Source organism: Acanthochromis polyacanthus, chromosome 17, assembly GCF_021347895.1.
Source record: "Acanthochromis polyacanthus isolate Apoly-LR-REF ecotype Palm Island chromosome 17, KAUST_Apoly_ChrSc, whole genome shotgun sequence".
Classification (NCBI taxonomy): domain Eukaryota; kingdom Metazoa; phylum Chordata; class Actinopteri; family Pomacentridae; genus Acanthochromis; species Acanthochromis polyacanthus.
The window spans coordinates 20,926,284-20,950,736 of NC_067129.1; the positions used below are offsets into that span (position 1 = coordinate 20,926,284).

The 24,453-nt window shown below is 39.6% G+C and overlaps 1 protein-coding gene across 1 annotated transcript in view; it reads right to left on the reverse strand.

The window, feature by feature from the left end:
- Nucleotides 1-755: 755 nt before the first annotated feature.
- The window catches only part of slc8a2a (solute carrier family 8 member 2a), a 29,472-nt gene continuing 5,774 nt past the window's right edge, over nucleotides 756-24,453 (reverse strand). The window contains exons 2-14 of the mRNA XM_051937152.1: nucleotides 14,494-14,897; nucleotides 13,707-13,844; nucleotides 11,345-11,572; nucleotides 10,081-10,359; nucleotides 8,961-9,395; nucleotides 8,311-8,672; nucleotides 6,909-7,012; nucleotides 6,330-6,347; nucleotides 4,106-4,218; nucleotides 3,775-3,798; nucleotides 3,219-3,318; nucleotides 2,492-2,764; nucleotides 756-2,307 (exon numbers count right to left, since the gene is read on the reverse strand). Of these exons, the coding sequence (XP_051793112.1) occupies nucleotides 1,931-2,307; nucleotides 2,492-2,764; nucleotides 3,219-3,318; nucleotides 3,775-3,798; nucleotides 4,106-4,218; nucleotides 6,330-6,347; nucleotides 6,909-7,012; nucleotides 8,311-8,672; nucleotides 8,961-9,395; nucleotides 10,081-10,359; nucleotides 11,345-11,572; nucleotides 13,707-13,844; nucleotides 14,494-14,838 (2,796 nt within the window). The 5' untranslated portion in view covers nucleotides 14,839-14,897 and the 3' untranslated portion in view covers nucleotides 756-1,930. The remainder of the gene's footprint in view (nucleotides 2,308-2,491; nucleotides 2,765-3,218; nucleotides 3,319-3,774; nucleotides 3,799-4,105; nucleotides 4,219-6,329; nucleotides 6,348-6,908; nucleotides 7,013-8,310; nucleotides 8,673-8,960; nucleotides 9,396-10,080; nucleotides 10,360-11,344; nucleotides 11,573-13,706; nucleotides 13,845-14,493; nucleotides 14,898-24,453) is intronic.

Here is a 24,453-nt window from a genome sequence, read left to right on the forward strand (position 1 = left end):
AAAAAACTATGAAAGCACTAAGCAGACGTATTACTCTGTTAATGTAGCTGCCTCTCTGAAATATGCACAGGCCAAGCGAGGCTGGACCTGTCATTTCTACTGGTAAATGAAGCTAATCCAGTAGTATTTTGAACACATTTACATATAAAAAGTGCACTAAGGTTATGGCAAACTCGTTACAACAGACTGTAGGTATGTAATCTCTGTAATGCAAATTTACCTCTTGACATTTTTGCATTTGGGGATTATTGTCATCAGTAATTTTATCAGTACTGACCATAATCAACAGGTAAGTTTTGGTTATCTATTCTGAAATCCTGCATCCATGCATCTCTATACACCCTTGTAACTGACAAGATAATCAGATAATCAGCATATGATCCTGCCTAAATGCTGTAAACACTGGTCTGGCAACTCATGCAGTGATTTTAGATGCTTTACATTTACCTGCATGACAGGTGTTACAGCCTTACTGTGGTCACCCTCTACAAAAATGCAAGTTTCTTGTTTTTCACTCTTGCTTTTTCAACATTACCATACATCTTCTGAAAGTACCAAATCCTGTTTTTACAGTCATCAATGCAGTATGCACATATTTGTCTGAACTGCACATACCTAAAATATATCTTCTTTTCTACACAGAACACCTAATTGAGGAGCGCAACATGCCCCAAATAACATGTCTTATCCTGGCTGCACTCAGAGGAAGTTAATATACTTAAACCAGTGTGGGTGATGGATCCAATGGAGACATATTCAGTTAAAATTTCAATGTAATTATAACAACTTACAATAAATTACAATATGTTTTTGTCCATATCAGCTCAAATACATTACATTAGAAAGATATCAAATTACACCATTGATAAATAAACAGATAAGACTTCAGGGGTGAATGAAACATCACTTTCAAACAGTCACACTAAATGGCAGACTCCAGGTGCTTATCAGAAACTCACTGCCTGTGTGATTGTCAATTTGACATTTCAATATTGGGTCCATGTAGTGCATTTAAGATTGTCATTATCATCAATACTTACAGTGTGATCAAATTCAATAGGTGCAGTGTAATACATTAAAACAATGCCATGTGTTACATAACTCAACAGGGATACACAATTTAGTGGGGAGAGATATTTCACAACAGCAGCTTATCTCTCAAAGTGTAGCTGTAACCAAACTGTACTCAGCTGTTTTATACCATGGCCATAAAAAACACTTGCTTCTGATTAGCTGGTAAGGTTCCATTCGAAGTGACTTTGGTTCATGATTATTGACAAAAACCATTCCTAAATAAATGGATGACAGTTTGAATTTAGACTGTTTTGCGTGGGATAGGTGGCCATGGTATAAGCTTGAGGATACACTCAGAGGTGACAGCAACAACAGACTGCTATAACACTGATTGCTATCTTCATACATCAGAGCAGCTAATTGTAGATTATCAAGTACATTGCTCACCTGTGTAAAATCAGTTCCCACAGATTTTCTTATTTAACCTCTAGGTTAGGCAGTTCGATCTGATCCAGTCTTTGGAAGTAAAGGGAAAACAAGACCAAACTTGAAATCCAGGTTATGAGCCATCAGGTATCAAGCCAGTATCAAGCAAAATCCAGTGAGTTCACAGAGTAGTACATACTGAAAATTTCTTCTGCTTTATCAAAAACAGTTGCTGCATGTCATCTAGTTTGCGTATGTGAAAATTGTCACAGTTAATTCTACTATCTGGAACAGTTCCGCAGTGGATGTGACATACAGCTTTGGATATGTGAGTCTGTAGAGTGTATCTTTATGAACAATGGCAGCAGTTGTCAAGTGATGACAATGATTCTCAGCAGTAGTTTTATTGTGACTGTACAGTCCAGGTGAATGTCCTGGTGACGTGTGTGTTTGTTAGTGTGCAGTCATGACTCTTCCCAGCAGAGCTCTCTCAGAAGCCTTGTATATGGCAATAGGCCTCCAAGCTGGAGAAGAGGATGTAGAGAAACCAGAGTCCAAAGAAAAGCAGTGCAGTGAGGATTTTGGGGATCCGTGGGCCTCCTAGTTCACCACCTATGGACGGCCTTCGGCGTAACATCAACACTCCAAAACTGAAGAAGGCAAAAATGGTGAAGAGTGTGACGGAGAAGGCCAGCGAGCCGGGTTCCACACGGAAGACCTTTCCTTTCACTTCCCAATATACAGCAGCCACGGACCAGGCTACCCCAATGCCCAAAAACACATTAACCGCGTTGCTTCCTGTAACATTTCCCACAGATGCGTCCGCGTACTGATCCTGCGTGGCAGCCACTTTGCTGGCAAAGGTGTCTGGAAAAAGAGTACAGTTTAAAAGTGAGGTTATTCAGTAGCTGAGCTCCCTCTGGTGTTCAGTTGACTTCTGTAAAACAATAACTGATCAAGAACATCAAGTCTAGTGTGTTTGCCTCCTAGTTGGAGACACAACCGTTTCAATTGTTTACACCAGAAAATAAGTAAATAATAAATCACTAACCAGGAACTGAGGTCCCCAGTGCTACAAAGACAACTGCAGTGACACTGTCTCTCAGGCCGACAGTGCAGCCAAAATGGGAAGCAAGGTCTCCAATAACGGCTGTTAAAACACCAATGACACCAATTGATACTACGAAGCAAGCCCAGCCGTTCCAGTACTCAGTGGGCGGGATAAAGGCAAAAAGAATCTTCCAGAAAATGCACAATATGTGCAAGAAATAGTCAAAACAGTTCGGCGTTCTCTGCTCCTGTCCCTCCTCCTCATCTCCATCACCTGTTGAAAGAAGACACAAAAAAGACGAATAAAACAGAGCAACAAAAGACACGCTATTATGCACAAATGATGCAATAATAAGCTGTGACCTGATGCAGTCTCATGTTTAAATATACAACAGTAAAAGCTTATGCAGTTGTCATGAAACTTGATTATATCTTAAATTAAGTAATTACAAAACATAATCAACCTTAACAATAATAAATAATAATAATTTAGTAAGCAAAAACACGAATCTATAACTTTTCCAGATGCAGTGGTCAGGTACTTAGTTTTCATTAGTTCTAGCAAAATCTGTAATCATCCACAGACTAACTTCAGTGAGGCTAATTGTACGTCTATGGAACAGCGACCTCTCATCCACTTTACCTCGGCACAAAAGTAAAGACTGTTTTTAAGAAAAAAATCTTTTGAAGTATTACTCACAGAGAACAAACATATAATCACCACTGACCTGCACTGACTGTGACTGCTTCAATGAACTGCTCTCTCCACGAGTGTGTGCCAACCACTACAGCCAGATTTGTGTCTTTGATGAGTTTGTCCACAGTGCTCTGTTAAAACAAATGAAACAGGTCAGTAATGAGGCAGGAGTAATTGCTTACATCAATGTGCAGACAACAGATGGGTCACAGTTCACCCTTTCTCAGGACTTCATGTTTATAAATTTGACTCGTATGGACTGGGCCAGCGCAGTAGAACAAATACAAGTCATAGAACAAATATTAACATGACAGACATTCACCATATACCTACAAACTCATAGACATCTTTGCTGCACTGCAGACTTTGATTAATTCATAATGAACTGACGCATATACTGCTTACACAGTTCACATTTTTACATGCACTGCCTAAGTGTATCAGAAATAAAGATGAATGTATTGGATGCAGAAAATGGAAAAGGACTGAGTGCAAATATACAGTATATTTGTAATCAGAAGACTGAGAGTTAAATGAGAGAAGTCTTATTATTTCCATCACACATGACATGCTAGTAGAAACTGTACCTGGTCTAGCAATCCATTGGGAGTCTAATGTAAGAAAGGGCACAAAGTGGTTAATGAACTAAAACACACTTTTCCACACTTAAAAAACACAAAATTATATATGCTTCAATACAATGTGGTGCTTATATTTGTTCATATTACGTAAGGTGTTTTACTTCTTCCTCCAAATGAGACTTTAAGTTGCATACACTCAGTGATGATACTGAAAAAGGTCTGGTTCATATTTTTTTGCTGAGCATAGCCTAAAATATATGTGTGTGCCCCCTTTCATTCAGTGATCTGTTTGTCAGTTTACTGCTAATGCCCTGCTTTAGATCAGTCACTCACACACCTTAAACTCACAGGACTCCTCAATGATGACCTCAAGTCTGCTGTGCTCTCCTAGAATGGGTTTTCCCATCTCGGAGATCCTTCTGGCCTCTTCTTCCTCAGGGGTGGGGTTGCCTATTGGAAAGCACAGACATTTAATTAGCATGTTTGTGATTTAACATGGTATTTATAAAACACACACAAACACACACACCCTTAAACTCAGTCAAGGCGACAGGCCCAAAACCTAAAGCAGAAAAGTAAAAAGTAAAACATCACACTAGCACACATATTCAGAGTATAGAATGTTTTAAAGGTGCTGTTTGTAGCATTTAGACAGAATCCTGTTTTCAGTAACTGCTGGAGTGGCAATGAGGACGTATTTTTGCAGAGTTTATTATCTTAGGCAGCTTTTCATCATAGAGTTAACCTTGATCTTGCTCTTCCATAGCTCTAAGCATGCAGCTGGCAGAAATTTCTGGAGATGGTGCACACTGTAGGGGAAAGTACTGCCTAAGGATTTCTGTTCAGGAAGAACTCCATAATTAGGGTCCGAGCACTGACGTTCCCAAGGCACCAACGGTGTCGAAGGACCCTATTGAAAGCCTAGGGTTTCTTTTTCTTCTTCTTCACTCTTTTCAAACTCCACTTTGGGGGCCTAAACATACCCCAAAACGCGTCAAACTTTGCACGCACATGACTCCCAAAAATATTGATCTTTCGCCATGAAACAGGAAGTGTTGTCTAACTCGCCTGAACATGCTCCAATCTGGCTAAAATTTTACATGTATGATCAGAGTCCCGCCCTGACGACATCCATGTAGTTATAAACATTCACAGTCATAGCGCTACCTTGTGGTATCAGGAAATACAAATTTTTTTACACTTTAGTACTTGACAGCACTAAATCCAATTTTCCTAATAGATTAATGGCGAGTCCCAGCCTCAGTGGGTATAAAGTTCCCACCCCAGTGCTGACTGTTGGTCCTGCCCAGAGACGGAGTTAACCCTAGCCTTGTTCTCATGAAGCTTTTCTTTAGGCACGATATCGGTCCATGTGACCTGTGCAAGCAGCTGGCTGGGTAATGGCAGGCCCCACCCTCAGCCAGCACAATTACATAAAGATTGTTTTAGACATGGGATATACATCATTGAAGCTTCATCAGTCTATTAAAATGACGACATTCTGTCATTCAGATATAGATCACTGCAGTTCAGACTTGTACTGTGTTGAAAGTCAAATGGAAATTTCACCAAGTCCAACTCAGTGAAACTGCCATTGTGACTTTTACATAAACGTGAACAAGGTGCTCATTTAGACAAAAAGCTAACACAATCAAATGCAGTCACATTAATAGAATGGAGTGCATTCTGAAAGGGGCCTAAAAAAAGAGTATCTGTCAAACCACAATTAAAGTACTAATATATTGATGTGTACTACAGTGCAAAACAAGAAAAGCACTCAGAGAGCACAGTACTTCACCAAGGCTGCTCAGTCATTGTATGATTTCCAACAGATGAAAACTTTAAAAAAATTTTGGTCCGAAGCAGTCGATTTGTAGTAGGATCGCAATCATGTGATCATCAGCAGGCAGCTGACGTAGTGCTCACTTGTTGTCATAGTTACAGTGACGCTGCGCCGCAATCTCACAATGGTACAGAAATCTTTAACAAATCCATGGATTCAGACTATAAGCCACGTCAGTGCCAAAATCTAATCACTTGGTCCTGTCATTTCTGACCTTCCCTGAAAATTTCATCATAATCTGTTAGTCTGTAATGAGTAATGGTACCAACAGGCAGACAGACAAACCAAATCTGATCGTCACATAACTCTGCGTTCCTTGGCAGAGTAAAAATCAAGGAATAATTGGAGATTAAGCTGTCAGAGTTTCTGACAAGGTAAAGTAGCAAAGTGATGAAAAACTGCAACCATGTTTATCCTTTTCTGTAAAGCAAATACAATACAAGCACAAAGCCACAGATTCTCAAAAGAAAGGAACAAGACCCTTTTAGCAACTGGAAGCAGTGGCTAGAGATACACTGAAATGAAGAAAGAAATGCTTTCTTTCTTTCCATTAAATTATCTGAAATTCACCAACAGTGTCACTGATGTAGTGTAAGATTAAGACTTCAAATTGACTCATTTATGGCCAAGGATCTCCAGTTTTACAATAATATGCCAGGATTTTATAATGCTACACATCGCACCTTTAAGACCAAAACCTACACCCAAACAATCTTACCCTGGTTTAGCAGCAGTGCTGTGAAGAAAGAAAGATCAGGATTCAATACAACATACCAACACTGTTTTAATGGGCTAACACATTAGGAACTCCATATACACTGTTCAGCAGCACACTGTGTCCTCACCATTGGTATTTATTTCCACCCTGACCCACTGAAATAAATGACTGTACATTACAAAATGGTGTAACTGAGTCTCTCAACCTGCTACACTGACACGCACATATCCAATTCCCACACTATCCTTCTGACACATTTAGGTTACAGGAACAGGCTACTAAAGGATACTAAATTGATCATTGGCTGAGGCGCCTGTGTTACAGTGAAACAGAGACAGCAGTGAGTGGCATTGTGTAATATTCGGTTACTGGCTGTGACGCATCTGCACAGCATTCACCTGCCTGCACTGCTGTTGTTATTGTTGTGAATCTAATTGAAATATGGTATTTTCTATAAATGAAAAGGAGAGAAAAGCTACTTTTCTTCAACTATTGTCTCACATTAGATTACTCTGTTGTTATAATTGTGAAAACACAAGTCACACACACATAATTCTGAAATTTCAAATGCACACTCACCTGAGATTCCTCGCTTCAGCCATTTGGGGTCCTCAAGCACAATGAAGAAGTTTTCCTGCTTCTCGTACTCCTCCACATTTATAATGCGCACTTGTAGTGTCTGACTAGAGATATGCAAGCAGGAATGCACACACACACACAGACACACACACATGCAGGTTCATTTCTCAAATATGAGGTACTTTTAAATACAGTGAACCATACATGTCAACAATGTACAATACCACCACATAAACATTCGCTCTACCACAAATCACATCGCATATTGAAGTGACATAAATTATTAATCACAATGGACCTTTAAATAATTCAGATCTAAACACAGTGTGCTTTTGCTCCTCAGAGGTAGTGGTAAACCAAATGATACAATGCTCTGGTTAATCACTGTCTGTACAGTTAATTTGTGGCATCCTTTGTTGACTGACTGACAGCTCAGAAGTACAGTATTAAGAAAGATGCTGTGTAATGGTTGCAACAGAAAAAAAGATGTACATTAAAGAATAGGCTTAAACGACCCTAAACTTTCAATTACGTATGGTCTACAAACTGCTATACCTTTACTGTAAAGCATCTAATGATGGGACTTGTTACATAACAGAGTCTTTCACTAAGTGTACAATTAGTCCATGTGCAAACACAGCTTATACAATGTGAAATTTTAATGGGAAAAGGATCCGTCAGTTTACATGTGGTAACTGGAGGTTCCCACACCTGATCAGGGGCAGGATTATCTTTGGGTGTCAAGTCGTCAGGTAATTCTGTCTAGAAGGGCATCCTCTGCCTGGAGTGGGTAACCAATAACTCACTGTAATCTTTCAGGGTGATTCAGGTGCCACTGTCTTAGATACCCAAAGAGTACTGTCGTTATAAAGCATGGAGGATGCTTTGGTTTAGGAAACACAAAAGCAGTGTTCTTGATCATTGTCTTCTGTGTTCATGGTAATTGTGCAAGTTCAGAAACCATTTAATTTTAATTAAATATATATATTTTTCATTTGTATATTCATTAGCATCCATAACACCTGCGCTGTAGCTTAGTTTTTTGTAAGTCAACATACACTACACTGCCTTGCTGCTGTAAATACTTATTTGAACACCAAACTTATGTCTGAAGGAAATCCCAAACAAATGCAGAATTTATTTCATTTAAGGACGAAGGCCTATGGTCTGCCATTTTGCAAAACAATTCAGTTTTTGGCTTATTTTTTAAAGATTATGTGTTTGGTATCAGTTTGCGTGAGGCTGAATGCTAAATACAGGGTGGGGAAGTCAGAAACTAGTGAGAGACAGACAAACATTCATGTTCTAATGATAGATAAATGCTTTGTTGACTTCCCTAAGAGAAATGTTAAGTCGTCCTATATTTCCAGGTCATTCTCCCTGGGTCCTGACTGTGTCTCACCTGGTCTGTTCATTGGTGAATTCCACCTCCCCTCTGGTCTCCTCGTAGTCCACTCCAGCCTTGGCACTGCCATCCTCCGTATGGTATGGTACGGCCACTGTGCCCCTGGAGCCTGAGTTTCTCACCACAGTCACCCTAAGTGTGCCTGTGCTCTCACTCACCCGCAGCACTTTCTGCCCAAAGGTGAAGATGCCAGCATGGTCATCATCCAAGATAGTGATGGTGGCAACCAGAGGCTCCACTAATCTACCCTTTGGTGGAGTTCCTGTCCCTTCATTTCCACCCTCCTCTAATCTCAGCTTCTGAAGACGCACAAAGAAATGCTCGTCCTCCTCAAAGATATCATCATCCAGGATACCCACCTGGAAAGTGCAGAATATTGTACAGTCACACTCCTCATGGTTGTATAATGCCGGAAACAGCTTAAGGTCAGACACTCACAACAACACAGTTTTCATGATGACTGATTAGGGGGTCCCACTGATATCAGACTTCAAAATATTAGAAGACCACTAAGATTTCATGCAAAATTCCAAGACAGCTTAATCTGACATATAACAGTGAGTAAAATAGAAAACACAGGGTCAATATTTAGACTGAAATTAACAAACAACTTCATGTTGACCATTGTATCTATTTTCCTTTCTCACCTTGATCTCTTTGCGGGTCTCCCCTGGTTTGAATACTAGAGTTCCCTCAGTGAATTCATAGTCTTCTCCAGCATTGGCAGAACCATTTTCTGTACAGTAGTCCACATAGAATGTGTTCTGGCCTGTGCCACCATCAAGGATCACCCCCAAGGTTAGAGAGCCACAGTTCTCTGTGCACTGGTACTGAGCACTTTCAAAGCAAATGTGCGAGCATGTGGCTTTATCAGCATCTGGGCCTCCTGTACGCCGTGTGTGCTCAGCAGCATGTTTCCTTAATATGTTGCCAGCACCGATCATCATGCGTGTTGCCTGGACACGGTAGAAGGCGCGGCTTTTCCTCTGGTGAACCAGAGCAGAGTAGTTGGCCATCTCAATTAGCTGGTCCAGGTCTTTGTCTGGGTGTTTCTCCTTCAAGTCTTTCAGGATGCGGACCACCTATCCAAGAGAGGGAAGTGGTTGTAAAGTAACACATTGTATGTATAGAGACAAATGTGTTGCCATGTGTTCTGTAAAAATGCTCTTTAGAACACAAGTAGTGCCTTTTACAATAAAATTAAGTATTTACAATAGAATATTTCGTTTGTGACCCCCCAAGTTCGGTTTGCAGTGGGGTCCTGAGGAGGGTTAGGTGGGTACTCACAAAAGAACAAGAAGAAATGTCTCAGTTTAAGATGACAAAACTTCATCATAAAAAAACTTTGTGAACCCCTGCTGCTCAGCACCCTGCTGTTGAGACTCCTGCTGTCTGCACTTCTGCCATTCAGATTCCAGCTGGGAATGAATTATACTAGCCTCAGGTAATTCTACATTCTCCTTTAAATATTCAGTCAGTCGCTTGGAAGTTATGAAAACTACCAGTTACATTGACAGGGTTGTAAGTTTCTTCCTTTCCTATAAAGTTTTTCAAAATTACTAGATAAGTATTTTCTTTAAAAACAAACTTTATTTCTTCAAAATAAACTAAATGATTTAGATGATCTTTTCTTAATTGAAGTAGCTCTAATTCATTAACATAAATAAATACTAAACCTGATATTAAAGGGAAATTAGGGATAATTTCACAGCATCTTAAATCTTGCATTGTGTATCTACAGCATTTTCTCCCTGAGCCACATCTTACCTCATCTTTGTTCTGGTCTAGTTCATTGCCCGTCTGCACTGAGACCGTCACACTGGAGGAGTTTCCAGGGCACGAATTGCCATCTGACAGCTTTCCATCCATGATCACATCAATGCCTTTGGAATCGGCATCACCTTCCATTTCTACCACAATGCCGTGTCTCTTGTCAGCACGGTAACGCTTGTGCATGTATTTGTAGATAAGTAGGCGCCGATCAGCGATCCAAGCCAAGATCACACACACCGGAAAATAAAGCAGCGTCACTGCAGCCTCCCACACCTGGTTATACAGGCAATTTACACATTTGATTTAGAAATAAAACCAATCATAAAATGTATGCAAAAGTATCAGCAACCCAGGGCAAATCACGTGTTTTGTAGATTTGTTTTAGCAAATCCACCACTGCAACAAACAGGTATTAAAAATTTAAAGTGTTACTTTAATTTCATGAATTAAAAAAATACAATAATTGCAGCATGCGCAAAGGTTCACTAAGTCAATACTTACAATATTCAATTCTACAATACTCTGACATATATCTGCAGCATGTATAAAATCTTGTTATATATTTTCAGCGATGTTCATGACAGCAGCCTGTGAGGGACACTCCAAAAGCTTCCTATCATGTATCTTGAAGTAGCTCATAGTGGATTTTGAGGTCTGGTTTGGATTATTGTCCTGTTGTGAAAGTTGTACTATTTTTTCCTTTCTTGGCTGACTGCATGACATCTGCATCCACAGCTGCTGATATTTGGTGGAAACCATCCATTCCTCTGTTCCTGCAGTGTTTTTATAATTCTACCTTCAAGTGTAACAGTTAAAGCAATCACCTTTGCACTGCTCAGATGTTGGCTTTGGTGATGAAGTTGAAGGTAAAGTTTCTTTCTGGTGACTTCCTTGTAGATTCTGTGCACAGTGGAGGGATGAACCACTCCCGAGTCATATTAGGGCGGTCATACTGAGGTTTTGCTTTGCTTTTTGCCCAGTATACTGTACATGCGTTTTTATTTGAAAGTATTTTTGCTTTTTCAGCTCTGGTCTTGACTTCCACAGTCCCTCTTGACTATAATTTCTCGGACTATTTCTATAGCGACTTTTCTTCATCTTTTAAGTTCATGAAAGTGCATTTTAAGAAAGGTTGTTTTTATCTGTAACTGTAGGAGTTGTGTTTACTTATTTCGACTTTAAAAAATCGACAAAATATGCAATTTGCCCAGGCTTGTACTCCATTGTACTCCACAGTATACGGTCATCAGAAACACACCTCTACAATCCCAGGTGAGATGACAGCCAGTATGAGGTAGAGCCAAATGTAGGCAAATATACTCCAGAAAGCTGTAATAAAAAACACTCGCAGGTGCTTGATCTTGCGGGTCTCTCCATCAGGGATTACCCACACACACAGGCCAATTATCACAAACATATTGAAGGCCGCACTCCCCACTATGGTGCCCGGGCCAAGCTCTCCGGCATGAAAGTTGTGCCCACACACCTGTCAAAGTAAAACAGTTCAGAGACAACAAAAGTCAAGCGGGTAACTAAATTTTAAAGCTGATAAGAACTTACACACGTGGACAAAATTGTTGGTACCCCTCAGTTAAAGAAGGAAAAACCCACAATTCTCACTGAAATCACTTGTAACTCACAAAAGTAACAATAAATAAAAATTTATTGAAAATTACATAATCAAAATCAGCCATCACTTTTGAATTGTTGATTAACATAATTATTTAAAAAAACAAACTAATGAAATAGGGCTGGACAAAAATGATGGTACCCATAACTTAATATTTTGTTGCACAACCTTTTGAGGCAATCACTGCAATTAAACGATTTCTGTATTTGTCAATGAGCGTTCTGCAGCTGTCAACAGGTATTTTGGCCCACTCCTCATGAGCAAACAGCTCCAGTTGTCTCAGGTTTGATGGGTGTCTTCTCCAAATGGCATGTTTCAGCTCCTTCCACATATGTTCAATGGGATTCAGATCTGGGCTCATAGAAGGCCACTTTAGAATAGTCCAACGCTTTTCTCTCAGCCATTCTTGGGTGTTTTTGGCTGTGTGTTTTGGATCGTTGTCCTGTTGGAAGACCCATGACCTGCGACTGAGACCAAGCTTTCTGACACTCGGCAGCACATTTCTCTCCAGAATGCCTTGATAGTCTTCAGATTTCATCGTACCTTGCACACTTTCAAGACACCCTGTGCCAGATGCAGCAAAGCAGCCCCAAAACATTACTGAGCCTCCTCCATGTTTCACCGTAGGGACAGTGTTCTTTTCTTCGTATGCTTGGTTTTTGAGTCTATGAACATAGAGTTGATGTGCCTTACCAAAAAGCTCCAGTTTGGTCTCATCTGTCCAAAGGACATTCTCCCAGAAGCTTTGTGGCTTGTCAACATGCATTTTTGCAAATTCCAGTCTCGCTTTTTTATGAGTTTTTTTCAGCAGTGGTATCCTCCTTGGTCGTCTCCCATGAAGTCCACTTTGGCTCAAACAACGACGAATGGTGCGATCTGACACTGATGTACCTTGGCCTTGGAGTTCACCTTTAATTTCTTTGGAGGTTGCTCTGGGCTCTTTGGATACAATTCCAACGATCCGTCTCTTCAATTTGTCATCAATTTTCCTCTTGCGGCCACGTCCAGGGAGGTTGGCTACTGTCCCGTGGGTCTTGAACTTCTGAATAATATGAGCCACTGTTGTCACAGGAACTTCAAGCTGTTTAGAGATGGTCTTATAGCCTTTACCTTTAAGATGTTTGTCTATCATTTTTTTTCGGATGTCCTGGGACAATTCTCTCCTTCGCTTTCTGTTGTCCATGTTCAGTGTGGTACACACCTTTTCACCAAACAGCAGGGTGACTACTTGTCTCCCTTTAAATAGGCAGACTGACTGATTATGAGTTTGGAAACACCTGTGATGTCAATTAAATGACACACCTGAGTTAATCATGTCACTCTGGTCAAATAGTTTTTAATCTTTTATAGAGGTACCATCATTTTTGTCCAGGCCTGTTTCATTAGTTTGTTTTTTTAAATAATTATGTTAATCAACAATTCAAAAGTAATGGCTGTTTTTGATTATTTAATTTTCAATAAATTTTTATTTATTGTTACTTTTGTGAGTTTCAAGTGATTTCAGTGAGAATTGTGGGTTTTTCCTTCTTTAACTGAGGGGTACCAACAATTTTGTCCACGTGTGTAAGTTAAAACCCATGTAATAACCATAATAACACAAATCTAATACAAAATGCTTACTCTGAGAGTTGATACTTTGATATGAAATACTCTATAAGTAGAGTGAATACATCTCTAACTAGAAAAACAAAAACATAAATATATGAGACTCAGCATACAGAGTATCTATTTAGAAAAAAATCTTCATTCTTAAGTTTTGTGTATAAGAAATAAGTTTGGCTCAAATTTGTGTTAATTGTGATGCCTTACAATTAACATCAAGGTGGCCAGAATTGCTCCAATTCTCAATTTCATTTACGGTAAAAATTCATTGATTAAATGAACATACACAACAGATCAGATTTTAGTGACAAGCATAAAATAAGACTACAACCATCTTTGCATCAACGCAGGCTATACAGTAAAAGCAAATGAAATGCCTCAAAAATACCTCAATAACAGAAAGTAGAATCTCGGGTGCCGAGGAGCCCAGGGCCATGAGTGTGAGGTTGGACACCGTTTCGTTCCAGATACGTACTGTTGTCACCGTGGTTTCACCGTTGGGTTTCGTTATGGTCACCTCTTTCTCCTGCAGGGAAAGCAGTTTGTTTAAATGTCAAAGATGCTGCTTCCACAAACTATTCAAAAGAACGTGTGATATGCAGAGAATCTGAGAGTTGTCGGGTATATAGGATATTTCTAAAAAGACAATGAGACTGATTGATCAGAGAACCAAATCTGAGACAGGACTCAAAGTTTTAGAATATTTAAACAAAGTGGGCAGGAACCTGATACTGGAACTGGATGGGCTATGGCATGAGCAAATGTGGTAATTACTGATGCATCAGTAATTATGAAGAATTATAACATTCTTGCAATATTCTGACAAAGGCTTACAGAGCCTCGTATGCTTTTAGAAAGACATTTTGAAATATATAGTGCTTCACAGAGCACAGTTTTATTTCACCTGTCAAATGCATATGTACATTTACAGTGCATTCCATTACCGATACTTATATAGTTGTCAGTTTACTTTGGCATTTGTTTAAAATGTCAGTCTTAAATATACAGTAAATTATATGGTATGTAAGATTTTCTGGAATAATTGCAGACTGAATTTACTCAGTGCCATTTACAATAATAGTAGAACAACATCAAAACATTGGTTAATATGGAGTAAGAACAACAAATCCCATTGGCTGCCTTTTCTAACTGATAAATATTAAACTCAAATATACCTGAGAGGTAATGACTTCTATAGATGCCATGAAGCGATCGGCGACGATGGACACACCCAGGAACATGTATATGAGACACAGGAAATAGAGAACAGCCCTCCCCGCCTGCTCTCCCACTGGAGGGTTGAGTGGTAGCCACTCCGGCAGCAGGATGCCAGGTTTACACACCACAACACCCGAACACATCCGCTTTCCAGACCCCGTCATGTTACCAGAGGTCTGAGGCTGCTCGGGACCAGATGCTCTCTCCACAAACTGGGGCCCGAAGGAGGAGCAGTGGTGGCACAGAAGAAGGAGGGAGAGGAGGAAGAGGAGGGGAGAAGTGTGACTATGGAGGGGTCCCATGGTATCCCTGAGTCAGGGGTTGGGGTTCACTGGAGAAGTCGCTGGGTCAAAAGACTCTCCTGGGGAAGTAGAGGAAGACAGAATCTACTAAGAAAGTGATACAACAGAGTAAAGCAGATTTATGTTGTTTCTAAAGGGACTGAATGCATTTTACAGTACAAATAACAGACAAAGTGAAATGTCTCAACAACTACTGGATGGACTGTCATGAAATCTGGTTCAGACATTCTTATTCCTCTCAAGATTGAGTGGAATCACTTCATTCTGACATTTCATCTGGTCGTGCAAAAAGCTAAATGTGCGCAATATTTTGGTTTACAACAAAATACCTGCAAAATGAATGACACTCCCATAAGCTTAGATATAGTGAGTGTTTAGTGTAAGCAGCGGTAAGGGGTATTTGCTGGTAGGCTTCCGCTCTAAACCAGTCATCAGCAATTACTTTAAGTTCTGTTTGTTTATCACAGAAGTCCAACAATTTCAAGGTGCAGTGGAGATGCAGGCATTTTTCATTCAAAATGAAGAATAAAAGAAACTCATAGTGGTTGCTCAATGATTTTATTTGAGGGCAGGAGCCATTTATGGCACTCATGATAAAGTGCTAAGTTATACTTATTTGTCTTCCATTCTTTTCAAATTCAGTAAGAAGGTTAAAACGTTAATCAACAAAGCATCTTTACATCAACATGATAGCAGAGTCATTTTCATGTTTTTGTGCTGATGATCACTGCTGTGCCTAGGTATAGATCACAAAGCATGACTTAGCCTTTCAGTCTTGTTAAATCACACTTTGTCACTGAATATTAGAATGGTTTCACATGATCAAAAACACCTGTCTGATGAACAAATGTAATAACAACACTGACATGTGGTCCATGCAAAACAACTGTACATAGCATCACGTTGTTTGTTTTTTACAAAAGCCACTGCAGAAAAGTCATATACATTTCAGTGCAGATTTTCCAAGAACAAATATGAGTACTGGCATTGCCCTGAAAGAAACCTCTTTGCAAATTTAAACCACCTCAGCTTTGTGTGTCAAAATCCACCAAACATATGGCTGTAAAATAACTATGAAGCCTCTCTTTATACTACATAACTGAAACTAAATGTATGGCTACATAGTATCACTCGTAATTCTGTCAGTTTTGGGGGTAATTTAGCATAAAATGTGCTTTGCAATCATATGCCACAACTCCCTTTCTAGTTCCACATTGTAAACCTATGAAGTAAAAAGCAGAAAACACATGGCCATTCATATTGCTTCCGGCATGTCTTGAAGCATACTTAACCAGGATGCTTGCTGTTTCTGACTATGGCCATCAACACAAAGGCTATTAGGACCTAAAAGTAAGCTGACCCAATGGAGTCACCTTAACAGCATATCAAAATGACCTCAGAGAAACTAAAGCTTCGTTGCTGCACCATGCCAGCTCCTGTGGTCATCATTCTCTGACACTAATCACTAAATCCTGCTACTAAGAATGACAAAGCAGTAATTTTACAGCTTAGTTAGTTTTTCTGTTTGCAGTACAGTGTCAAAATTATTTTCTTGAGAATTATTTATTATTGGACCAGATGGACATTTCCTGTCAGCGAACCTTGGATATAATTCATAAGTGAAAATAAAAGAGAGAAAAACATGAAAGGAACATTCTGTTCCACCTAATATTAAGTATCTACTTTATGGTCTAAATCAGTATGAGTCAGGCTGACTTTAACCTGTCACTGTCTTCTGTGACTCACCTCACAGACTGGCTGTATGAGTAACTCTTGTGTGTCCTACCATAATTTATTTAATGGTCACTAAATGTCTTACGATTAATCCCTGAGTCATGATGTTGCTTTGCATTCTTTGGTTTACAAACAGTCTTGTTCACATAGGTCACTACAAAAAAATCATTTTTTGACTGTACTGATATCTAAACACAGGTGTGTTTTGGAATAAAGGAAAGTTTAATGCTATCAAAGCAAAGACATTAGAAAAGCAGACACATGATCATGTGTAACAGACAGATTCAGTGTAAGCTCATCTGAGGATGCAGGAGTGCGAGTACAGCAGGGCGGTAGAAAGCTTTCAGTCTCTGAGATCTCCTCATGGGCCCACCGCCTCTGCTCCCCGTGCACAGGTGACACTGCACTTTTGTGCACTGTGAGTTGAAACAGATACCGGGGTGCTGCATCTTTGATGCAGCCGGAGCTTTGCCAGCTCATTATGGAGTTGTGATTCAGAAACACAGCCCAAAGGGCCCGCCGCATCGCATTTCACTTTCCAAGGCCTGCTATGGTTACCACGACCTCAGACAGAGGGCCATCTTACACCATTGGGTGCTGGGGGGGTGGGGGAGTGGACTCTCCAAAAATAACTTCCTCAACAATCATATTTGGATAACAATAGTGTATAGAACAAATCACGAGCCAGCGAGTAAGTATAATCATAGTAATAGATATTTTCCTGATGGTCACATTAAAGATTCCTGGGCTATCAACCACCACTTTGGTTTTTACAATATCAGCGAACAGTTTCACATAAATCCAGCAACATTAACTCATTACACACAGACCCCAATGCACATTTTATAACACAGGCTACAGGAATTTAAATTCCCTAATTGTTTATAATATCTTAGAAGCAGTTTGATGGGACATGCCCGAAGCCTAAATGCAGACTGGAAGGAAAGAAGTGCATTTCCCTCACAAATAAATGGTCGCGTGCAGCAGAGCCTTGGTAGGTAATGAGTGCTAGCTAATCAAGGAGCTGGTTCTGGAGGAGCTGGATGCATTATTGATTACACATTCACCTAAATATAGCAAGATATCACTCCCTTTCATGACACCTACTAGAAACTCTGCAAGCATCATTCAAATCAAGAGCCCACAGGATTTATCAGTCAGACACAAAGAAATTACGTCTTAGTCTTTTCACTTACGGGATTGCATAAATAGAGATGCCCCTTTCCCTCACCTGAACAGATCTGAGCTGTCCTTGTAGTGACACCAATTCAACTCAGCTCTTGTTGTTTTTCTGCAGGGGTTATGGTCATTGGGAATTTTATTGTCTAATTGTTAAAGCTTAAAAACTGATGATAGTGAACATAAAATATATATAAAAAAAACTCACAATCTCTTCTTACAAGCCCTTCTCATGCCTGGGGGGCAGTGGTCGCAGGGTGCTGAAATGTCTGTGGTCTACCTGTCCTCTTTAGGCACAGAAACAGTGAGCTAGGTGACAGCTCATCTCCCCTTACTGCCTCTGACATGGCCACTACCTGTCAGCACCACCGATAAGTGATTGCCTGGGGTTATCTTACACTGATAGGAGTGCCAGCAGAAAAGACAGTTAGCACCTTTAACAGTTTAATATTTCCTGCCTGTACTCTGGTGCTGGAGTACTGTCAGATGACGGAAGCTCCTTCTGACATGCAAAACATTCAGGTGAAAGTGTGATGAACAGATGAATAATTCACACATCAATATCAGGAAAAAATGCAGTCTCACTTACAATAGCAGTTTCTGAGGTCTTCAATGTCTTCTCCACCACAGCTAAATCCACTCTAGCTCCAACATGACGTTATACAGCTTTGAGTCTGTCGGAAGCAGTAGATGGCAGGCAGATAGACTTGCTGCCTCCAGCAGTTGTGTTACTTGTTCTCAAATGGATGATCCATTACTGTCAAGTAGCTAACAGGCATTATGCTGAATATACACACAGAATGGAGCTATCACCTAGACTACCAAGGTGATTCAGAAGTAATCCACTTGTGATTTAATGCACTTGGTTGGAACTTTGGATACACACTACCAGTCAAAAGTTTGAACACACTTTCTCATCCAATGCTTTTTATTTCTTTGTATAATTTTCTACATTGTAGATTAATACCAAAGATTAACACGTTTTAGTTTACAACATAATCCCATATGTGTTCTTTTATAGTTTTGATGACTTCATTATTAATCTACAATGTATAAAATAATTTTTTTTAAAATCAATGAATGAGAAGGTGTGTCCAAACTTGACTGATAGCGCATCTGTAAATAAAAAAACAACAAAACAAGTCTAAACATTTTTAAAACAAACAAACTAGAAAATAGCAAAAATCTAGTGACACTTGAAATGTGTCTGTGTAACACACACACTTTTAATCCTCAATCTATCACCAACAGGAAGAAATTACATTGCCCAAGCAGCTTGAACATTAACCTGTGTGTAGATTGACAAAGATCCCCTTTCCAGGATGCAAGCTCTATGCACAGGTAAACCAATAACATACCATGTATCGGTTTCACAGCCAGCTAATCAAAGCCTGCGTGTGCGCACAGAGCCCAAGATTACACTCATTCATATAGCATAACTGCAGCTTCCTGATATAAATAACCCAACTGAGTCCATTGACATTAAAGAAAATGTCACCCGATATTCAATGTCTGATCATTGAAACATCAAAAGCCAAAACTTGAATGCTGAATGGTTAAATGACCTTAGCAGGAGGTAGGACTTGGTATGGTCTCTGGTCAGCCATACACTCACTGCTTGTCATTCTTGCTCAATCTTCCTCTTCCTAGATGTCCTGTCCATCTCTACTGTCCATGAATAAAGATTAATATGCTAATCAACTATGCTTTCCAAAAAGTGGCCATAGTGGAATTCCCCAGGTCTTGTCAATAATGTTCATAAGCAGAGGTTAAATGGCATTTGCGGTGACAGTATATATACATACAAGAAAAACACTCAGAGAGCACAATACTTGGCCAAGGCTGCTCAGTCGTTGTAACATTTCCTACAGATGAAATCTTTAATAAAAAAATGACCTTGCACTGAGCACAGGCATGTGTTATGCATGTTTACGTTTTGTACGAAAACCAACTCACATGACCTAAATATGTAGGAGGCGGCGTGAATTGATGGGACTTGGAAACACCCCCACAATTTAATCAATTGCTCCTTGTATTATTTCCGACGAATAAGTCCCAATAAGTCTGCAGTGGATTTGTAGTAGGATCGCAATCATGTGATCGTCAGCAAGCAGCAGATGTAGTGTTCACTTGTTGTCATAGTTACAGTGACACCGTGCTGCCATCGCAATGACACAGAAATCCTTAACAAATCCATGGATCCAGACTATAAGCTGCATCACTGCCAAAATCTAATCAGGTGATCCTTGTGTCATTTCTGACCTTCCCTGAAAATTTCAAATGCATTATTCCGTTTTTGAGTAATGTTGCACACAGAAAGACAAATGTACGCCAATCATTCGCCATGTTCTTTGGCGAAGTAAAAATGTTTTCCCACAGACACAAAATACCCAATATGTTTGTGACTAAACATTTGACTACTGTAACCAAATAATGCTCACCAATGGAGTTACGTCATGATGCTACTTCCTTCACTGATATCTATAAAATTATACAAAATTATTATGAATAAACTTACATTAAAATGATTTGAAAAATTCACAACACAAACAGGAATCACTAAGTCTTTAGACACAAATAACCCTGTGATGACAAGCGAGGTTTGGTGCTTCAGCTTCCACTGAGATAACAAATATTATCCTTCTGCCTAAATTAAAGATCTGTGAGACTCATATAGCCTATCATAGAGGAAATTTATAATAATAATATGAGGCATGATTTAGTAACACGGGAAAATAAAGGTAGATGAATTTTATCTTGTGCTTGCTGAAGATTATGAGGAAAAAAAGTGCACTGTTCAAAGTAATCCAAGGAATGTGTGCTTGCTGACTAGCCACTGTAATGCCTTGATGAATGATGTCACACTGTGGTGCAGCAAACATTTTTGTGGATGACTTTGTGCCATTCAGCCAGAGTCCCTGTGTTGTCACCAATGCTGCACTGCTGGGTTTGTTGTTGTTGTTGTTTTTGTTTGTTTCTTTTTTTTTACACAGAGCTAAAGCCGGTCTGAACAGACTTTGTTTCCCAGGGACCTTTCGTTACAGTAAACCTCACATCCCCCTGAGACTTTTTTCTATTTCAGTTAAAGAACAAAACAACTTTATAAAAACATGATACGTTTATGCAGACGAGATCACTCTCTCATTGTCTTTGCTGATTGATCCTATCAGCCTTGGTTTCATGAGGGGAGATGGATTGGAAGGTTATATGATAATCTTCAGTTTACATTTATGACTGCATGTTTGGTGCAAAACTGTTACTACTCAACCAAGACGTTGCACCACACCTCCCAAACAATGTCTGTCAGTCATAAACCAGGCTGTTTCCCCTCACATTTTCGGTTTATAATAAATTTGGAGTTTTTAGCGTTGCCTTTTTTATATATATGTTCACTGATTCTTCTGGTTCTTCCCTTCACTTTTTGACCAGATTGTTTTAGATTTAAACTTAAATTGCTGAAGTTTTTTCCAAATAATAGTTTCAAAACATGTTTTTAGAAATGGAACAACTGAACTCTCTCATTCATAAAAGCATATTTCATGTAGTACTTTGTAAAACCCCTTTTTTACTAAAGGCTGGCTTCTGCTCTATCATAAAGGCCTGATTGATTAAGTGCTGATGAGATGATTTTCTTTCTGGCAAGCACCACCCCTTGAGAAAATAGATAAAGGCAAGCCGTGGTGTATCACAAACTAATCTCTAGACCTGTGCCGTGCCAGGCAATATGCTTTTTGCTAGGATAAAGCTCATGATAATTCTCCCTTAACAAAGGATTCCTCTTCCTCCTCGTTCTACACACGAGAGACAGCAACAGTAAGAGCTGAGAAGAGGGAGCTGCCCTGAATGTAGAAAAGAGCTGCTACGGGAGCTGAGATACACAAGCAATGAGCAAGCAGGAAAAATGTTTTTCTGGGGGAAGTAAGACTGAAAAGCAAAGTGTCAGAGGGGATCAATGAGTGTCAGCACATGCATGTCCTGATACGCAATGAGAGTTGAATTGTGGGACCATACACTGCTGTTCAAAAGTTTGCCGTCTCCAGCTAGAACAGTTATTTACCACTGTTCTCGCTGGAGACATGGCTGATTTTTAATGGAATATCTACATGGGGGTACAGAGGAACATTTCCAGCAACCATCACTCCTGTGTTCTAATGCTATGTTGTGTTAGCTAATGGTGTTGAAAGGCTAACTGATGATTAGAAAACCCTTGTGCAATTATGTTAGCACATGAATTAAAGTGTGAGTTTTCATGGAAAACATGAAATTGCCTGGGTGACCCAAAACATTTGAATGGCAGTGTATATGCATAGATGTGTGGCTCGCTAAACTTACAGCTTAGTTTGCCACAGGCGCACTCAAATCAGGTTCTAGACACATCTCAAGAATTATTAAATCAAACAGAATGCACTTTACAATAATCTGGAATGCAGCAGGAAAGGGACTGAATACATTCACAAGTAAGTAATATCAGTTACTGACTTTCAATAAATCTGCAAAATAAAAATCTAAAACATGTTGGCACTAGTGCTGAATGATGGGGAAAAAAGGTAATTTTTTATTCATTTAAAATCAATTTAAAAAGTGGCACAACAAGTGGTCTCAGATCCATCTGAATCTACTATATGTATCTATAGTTTTCACAGTTGGAGGACTAATTTGTTACTGTTACTATTTTGAAAGTATTTGGCTAGACTAAAGGCTAGCTCTTGACACCATTTTAGGAAATGCACCTGAAGTTAGGAGGAGTTAAAGTTAAAAAAAAAAGTGTTCTTTGATTTAATGGACTGCACTTCCTAGTCCTGGATTTGAGAAGTAAAACTAAAACACATCCATTACAACACAATAACATCCGTTCAAGTTACACACGAATCAAGGCAGTGAGACAGTCTTAGCGTTTGATCGTCTCTCTGTTGCAGTTCAAGTAAAGAAAGGAAAGGGATCCGTCCCTTTAATAAGTAACACGGAGCTTTGGCTTGCTGCTATGGGCCTGTCAATGAACCAGATGAATCAGAGTGTAAGATAATCTATCTGGCCACACAGACAGACAGACAGACAGATAAAGACTGAGCCAAACCACTAATGTGGCATTAAAAGTATCTTGTGGAGGCTTCAGTGTAAACAAACATGGTTTTGTTTCTCACTTTTTACCAGTTACTGGAGGACTAATATCACCCTGTGCATACACTGTAACAGCTCAACTCAAAGCCAGATCTTGACTTAAGTCTGTCGCTTTGGAAGAAAAAGGTGTGTTAAATTAAGCACAAACACCTGCTTCTTTTTTTAAGCATGTCACTGATTTTAAAATGTCTTTAATTTTCAAAACAAAAAGCATTTCAATAAGGTTAAACCCGATGAAGGTCTAGTAAGGGCTAATAAAAGTACTTCTGCAAGTTCTTTTGTCCTATGTGTGCCTACACCTGGGGCTGTAGCTTTTCAAATAGCAATACAACATTCTTAAGAGTTTTGGATGTACGAGCTGTAAATCTCGGCCCTGAAGAGAGAGCCTGTACAAAATAGAACAAGTTTTGTTAAAGAGTTATCTAGTTGTTTCCATTGCAAGGTATTTTCCAGAGCAGGTTCTGCAAATGTTTAAACAAGTTTAAAACATGTCACACACCCACATAACTTATGTTAGTCACTGGGTACAGGACTGATGAAATAATGCACTTAAATTTTGACAGACTGAAGAAGCAGAGCCTGCTGGGTCGGCGCATGCATCATAATACTAAAGAAATGGATCATCTATCAAGTTCTTATGTTTTTAAAACACCAAAACACAAAAAAAGGGGTTACAATGGGGTTAGGGATGTCGGAAACCGTCTCCCATCTCTGTGGCGTCAGCTGTAGAGACCCTGTGTTTGGTGAGTAGACATGAGTAAGATCATGTATTTAAATCTCTGGAGTACTGCAGTTTCCTGAGCAGCTGGTAAAATAGGGCTGTCGTACTTTCAACATCCTGTCCCCTTCACACCTTTCTAACTGTGCCTTTTATAACTGCTTCTCTCTTCTACCGTAGCTGGTTGTGCAGCAAAAAACCCAACTTTCTGGGTGTTAAAGGAGACACAAGGTTCAACAAGAGTATTGTAGACAAAGTTAAACATCTACATTAGCAGTTGTGTCTCCAGAGTGATTTACCATGTCTTTGCAGTACTGCCGAGTGTATAAATTAACCACATCGGCTCAATCAGTACCTTACCAGAATTAATTGTTTTTTGAGAAGTCCATGTGTGCACGGCAGGGGAAAGATAACCCATGTGGTGCCCCGCCTCTGATCCCTCTGCGTCGTTCAGGTCAAAATTACCATCAATCTGGACAGCAGCAGTGCAAGCTCGGCTGAGCACCAGGCTTAGTTTACAGCACCACAGGCAGGCTGCCATGCTGTTCAGTTTCTCAAGTATGGTGATCTTCTTTCAGCCACCACAGTTCAGCTAAGTTTCTCCAACCTGTCTGTGTACACTCCTGAAGTGCATTTCTGATACTGGCTACAATGATCTGAAAATAATTTGAAATATTATTAAAGTGAATATTGGAACATTACTCAACTACTATAATAATAGTAAATAACTGTCATGTCAACCAGTGAAAGAATGGGTCGCTCTCAGGAGCTCAGTGAATTCCAGCATGGAACTGTGATAGGATGCCACCTGTGCAACAAATCCAATCATGACATTTCCTCGCTCCTAAATATTCCAGTCAACTGTC